General features: G+C 39.8%; 1 protein-coding gene across 1 annotated transcript; it reads right to left on the bottom strand.

Annotated features, from left to right (window-relative positions):
• Positions 1-1,653: 1,653 nt before the first annotated feature.
• On the bottom strand, positions 1,654-4,018 carry LOC110068802 (forkhead box protein B1-like). Its single transcript, XM_020776212.2, has one exon. It carries the CDS (start codon positions 3,743-3,745, stop codon positions 2,945-2,947), a length of 801 nt encoding a protein of 266 aa, XP_020631871.1. The 5' UTR covers positions 3,746-4,018; the 3' UTR covers positions 1,654-2,944.
• Between the last annotated feature and the right edge of the window lie 1,082 nt (positions 4,019-5,100).

The following is a 5,100-nucleotide window of genomic DNA, read 5'->3' as shown; positions in this document are numbered from 1 at the left end:
TTTCGAACTGAACAGCTTCCCAAGATAAAATACAAGTTAATATCTGAGCAATATATGAGGAAACTAGTGTGACGTCCGCGCGTCTTGTAAATTTAAGGTTGACACACCGCCGATAAATAAATCATTTCATTGGCGCCTTGTTCAGAATTTTATGTTTTTAGACAAGAACACGCATCTAGCGGCCATTATGAAAATTCTGTCTGCTAGCACTCGATTTAAGCATATGAGATAAGCGGAAAACGTTCAGTTTTCTTGCAACGGCAGAGTTTTCGCGGCAAAAAAAAATCAAAGAATTAAACCGAAGGCTTAAATCAGGGTCGCGTGTATATTTTCCGTAGCAACGCCGGCGCGTTTATAAATCGTTCTCCGCGTGTTTAGCGTCGAAGATGAACGTTTTAATGACAAGTTAAGTGTTTTCATGATTCCTAACTCCACTGGGTTGTTGAGGCAACCTCGTCGACTTGGCTTTGATAATCGAAATCAATTGAGATTCTCTTCGGGTCTAACTTTTCTCTTAGCAACTCTGTGTATGCTCGTTTTGCAATACGACTCGTATTTCTCGCGTTGGATGCTCGGTCGTAGCGGGGTAGCTTTGAAGATTTAAAAATACTTATTGCGCCATTGTGCCCTCGTTCGTTGAAACGCTCGTTTTAATAAGAAAACAATTTCGTCAAGTGCGAAGATGCCAAGTTTAATACATCGTCTAGGAGGGTTTTACATTGACTGAAAATTCTTTCTGACTGTAGAAACCTTGTTTTAAAGTAAGCGTGCTTTGATCTTATAATCAAGTTTAATTATATAAAGGCACAAACTCAAAAGAGAAATGCTCTTTCTATATTACAATAAATAGGTGCAAAGACGAATGAATTTTCCCGACAAAGAGGCGAGGCGTTTGAATAAGAATTGTGTAAAATTTTTCGCGAGATGCACAAAGAAAGAACAAACAGGAAGATATCTTGATGAAAACGCGCGAAAATTAAGAGATCAAATGGCTCTCTGAAATTTCAGGCAATGAATTTGGATTAAGTGCATGATAGTCCTAGAAGACTTTCAATTTGACGCCAAGACAACTAGTCTCCCGCTACTATTCTGTCACTAACAACACAGTCACAAAATTATTAAGTTACCTTAGGTTTTTTGAAGTAATTTTCTCGGTCTGAGAATTTGAGGTTTTCTTACGCTGGCGCGCGCGGAAACTCAGACAGTTCTTTGGAAATCCAATGCTTTGGAGCAAGTATTTCTTTCATAATAACCGCTTCATACAGGAGGAAAATAGTTTATTCTTTCGCCGCCGGGTGGCCAAACAGTTTTACCGCACTTAATTCATATGCAGCTTTCTTCTTTAGTGTTTTCCGACTTTTTAAACAATCAATAAGGTAAACAAGTTTCGAAGCCGTTTAATTCCTGACAGAAGCTGATCGACAAAAGGCTTTAGAGAAGATGTTCTGTGTTTGAGTGGGAAGAGCCAGTGCTTAAACGATCTATAGGTGTGTAAAAGAGCTCCTGTTTAAGCATACCCCCTCCAGTTTCCAAAGAGGTTCCGAAAGCAAACCAATGTGCATAAGTAATCAAGTTTCATGACGCTAAACGCTTGGCAGTTAGCTTAACCCTTCGAGTTCGTTTTAACAGTTCTTATAAAGAAACGCGAGGACATTTTTCAAATACCTTTTAGATTTATTTACTCAAGGTTAAACAGCGTTCTCGTTAAAAACCAACAGAGATGGAAAATGCATACATGCTAAGAAAACCTTGCACAAATGTTTACAATTCGAAACTAGTTAAATATACGGTATAATCTAATAATTCAAATACTATTTAGATCTTTTAGAACGTGTACAATAAACACTTAGCGTTTTACCACGGTGGTCTGTAAAATGAACGAAAAAATAGAATAAAATGTTTATTCGACATCTATACTTACGTAAATGTTCGTAAATTTAAGTAACTCTGAAGCTGCTAAATCTAAAAGCTATATCGTATGTTAAAACTCAACTAAAATCATTTAACTCGGAAAGCTGTCTTCATTTCAAACACATCAATTTATATACATACAATTTTTGATTCAATGTTTCCCTTAAGTCGTATATAATTTCTTTCTCCACGAATCAAAATTTTTACACGATAAAAATATGATTTTTTATACACTGTGATTTGGAAGATGAATTTGTTTGGCTTTTTAGAATTACGCACATTACAAGCTTGCCTTCCATATGTTTTAGCTTCTGAATCTGAAAAAAATCTCGTGTTGTAGCAAAAATAGGCCTCTGGAGTTGTAATCTCGGCTAAGGAAGGCTTATTTAAGTTATTTCTGGGCGAAATAAAATTAAAAGAGACCTTGTCACCTAGTTGTTTTGTAACAAGGACCAATTTAAAACTGTCACCTTCATATTTCGCATTTTCACTGGTACCTTTGTGTTTCGAACATTTTGGCAGTTAAGGCACTTCTTCTCAAACCTGGCTTTATGAGCCTCTTAGCTTACAAAGAGACACCATTTCGCTGGATTTTTTAGGCGAAATAGTGCTTCAATTATGATTGAGTACGATCGCAAATGCTCCCAGAACTGACCAAAGTGAAGATATCAAGTGAATGTTGAAAGACCAGTAAATTGTAATAAGTTTCTTGTGATTTTCTCCAAGACACGACGTCGGGTTTAGAAAAATTGCCAGACATTTTCACAATCTGAAGGCAAGCTTGAGTTACGTAACCCGCAATGACTTTTCTTTTACATTTTCAGTTCATTTGATAGTAATTTTCAATAAAACTCAACCATTATCACTGAAAATATACCTGCAAGGTTTTAACTATTCGAGGTCATTGATGCTCACAACACCCCTTAAATTTAGCATGTGAGCTGTTCTAACCATGCCGTGTTACACTAAATGTTTCGTGGCGAATAAAGTTCCTTTTAGTGCGACGTTGCAGGCAAAATGTCCATCGTCTCGGTCACCGGAATATGGCTTGAGGAAGAACTGCCGTCGACACAGGAACTGCTCCGTAAAACGGCGCGAGTTCGCCGGCGTGATAAAACTGTTGTCCAAATCTTGCGATCTCGTATTCCTTTAAACGCTCGTGGTGAGTGCACGGTTTGGCGAAATACGCGCTTGGAACTGCAGACCAGAGTTTTCCTTGATAGCCCGGTAGAGCTGCGCTCGGAGGCGTGTTCATACAAGAGGGACATGTCGGAAGAGAAGGGATGGGGGTAGTCATGGCTGGGAACGACTGTACACTCTTGATGTCAGATCCAATGAGATTTTCTATGTTAAAAGGATGCTTAAAGCCTGACTGACTGACTTCAACGGGCGAGACACAGCCGCGAACTGCACTGTCATCTGTCATGTGAACTGCGCTATGTGCGGGATCTTTGGTCTCGTCTGTGATTAGCTTGGCCAACTTTGTCGTCCTCTCCTTCTCGGATTTGAAGCGCTTTCTTCGGCGCAGGAAGCTTCCGTTCTCAAACATTGCTCCGCAGTCTGGATGCAACGCCCAGAGGCTGCCTTTCCCAGGCTGATCAGGTCTTCGGGGAATCTTCAGAAAGCAGTCGTTGAAGCTTAGATTGTGTCGCAGGGAGTTCTGCCAGCGTTGCGTGTTTTCCCTGTAGAATGGAAAGTGATCCATAATAAACTGGTAGATCTCGCTCAATGACAGCATTTTCTGAGGAGAGCTTTGGATAGCCATGGCCGTAAGCGAGATGTACGAATAAGGTGGCTTTGCACTGCCGTAGCTATTCCGTAGAGGCCTCGGCATCGCGAGATCTTTCCCGTCCTTAAATGATCGCTGACACAGACGTTGGTTGGTCTTAACCGGCGGACGAGTACTTCTTAATCTTTAAAAACAACCTCGACACGTTCTGAATAAGCTTTGGGACAGATGTCGGGTTTTTGTACGCAGTTTACTGTGTACTTAAGTTATCGAAATAAATGGCACTGACTAAACACACCGACAAAACTTCAAAAATTTCCTTTGTTCGTCGCCGATTTGAGGGCTCGCCGTGCTCCAGGTTTCGATGTCATTCAATGTTGACACAACAGGTCGGCGGACCTGAACATTTCTATTAAATACAGAATAACTAATTAGCACATGCCTATCAAACCGAAACTTATCCAAATTACTCGTTAATTTTCTTATTGAAGTTTGGCCCACAACAAAAGGCCGGCTTTTATAATAGTTTAAATAAAATATTCAAATTTGGTTTGAACTTCTCTCACGTGTCACCGACCACAGCAGCTCACAAAGGCACCGTCGGCTCATTCTCCGAGGCAGGAAGTTTGTCATTCGTCGGCCTTGTGAAGTAATAAAATTCTCGTAACACGGACCGTTGAGTTCGTTCTGATTTAGCGTGCCGCTTGCTAGTTGTGGTCATTTTGTATTGTTGACAAGGCTAATTAAAAGCAGAGAGAGAACGTTGTAGTATTTCAGCTTACAACTGAGTCATTGATAAAAATATGAACCAGTTTATCGTTCAAAGGCAGTTCACTGCACTTTTATTACAATACATGTGAGCTTTTCTTTCCATTGTTGATCTGCCCTCTAGCTTTCCGGACACCGAACGCCGCTTAGATTCCTTTCCTTTAGGCAATAACACTCTTTGTGTAATAACTGTGGCCGGACGTTTTTCTGCTTGCAGTTGTATCATTGTCTAACGAAAAATTGAACACCAGTCCTAAAGTACATTATACGTTTTTTGCCTTATTACTTTTTTCATATTAGCGTGCACTAAATTGAGGGCTCATTTTGTAAAGCGCAAAGAAACGTCTATGTAGACTTTATTAAAGTTTTCTTTTGGCCATTTCGGGCATACTTAATAACTTGAAAGGCGGGCTGCGGCAAAGACCCCGGCAAAAATTAAACTAATTTTCAAAGTCTGAGAAATTGAAAAATGTTTCGCGGCTCGGCTGTTATTACCTCTGTATTCTAAGATGTAATAATCTGAATTGTTCTCGCCGATGTGAACGGCCCTAAATGTCCGCTCTTTACAAATTTGAGATAACGAAAACGTTTTCTATTTGTAAAGGTTTTATTTTGTTAAGGTTTTGTAACAATTACTTTAACAAAAGCATAGAGGCAACCCGGCACTCGTTAAAAAACGACAGTGGTTTCGC

The sequence above is a fragment of the Orbicella faveolata genome, unplaced genomic scaffold, assembly GCF_042242905.1.
Source record: "Orbicella faveolata isolate gen_17 unplaced genomic scaffold, um_ofav_v1 contig_26, whole genome shotgun sequence".
NCBI lineage: Eukaryota > Metazoa > Cnidaria > Anthozoa > Scleractinia > Merulinidae > Orbicella > Orbicella faveolata.
Note: the sequence above shows the minus strand (reverse complement) of the source record. Positions and strands in the feature narration are given on the sequence as shown.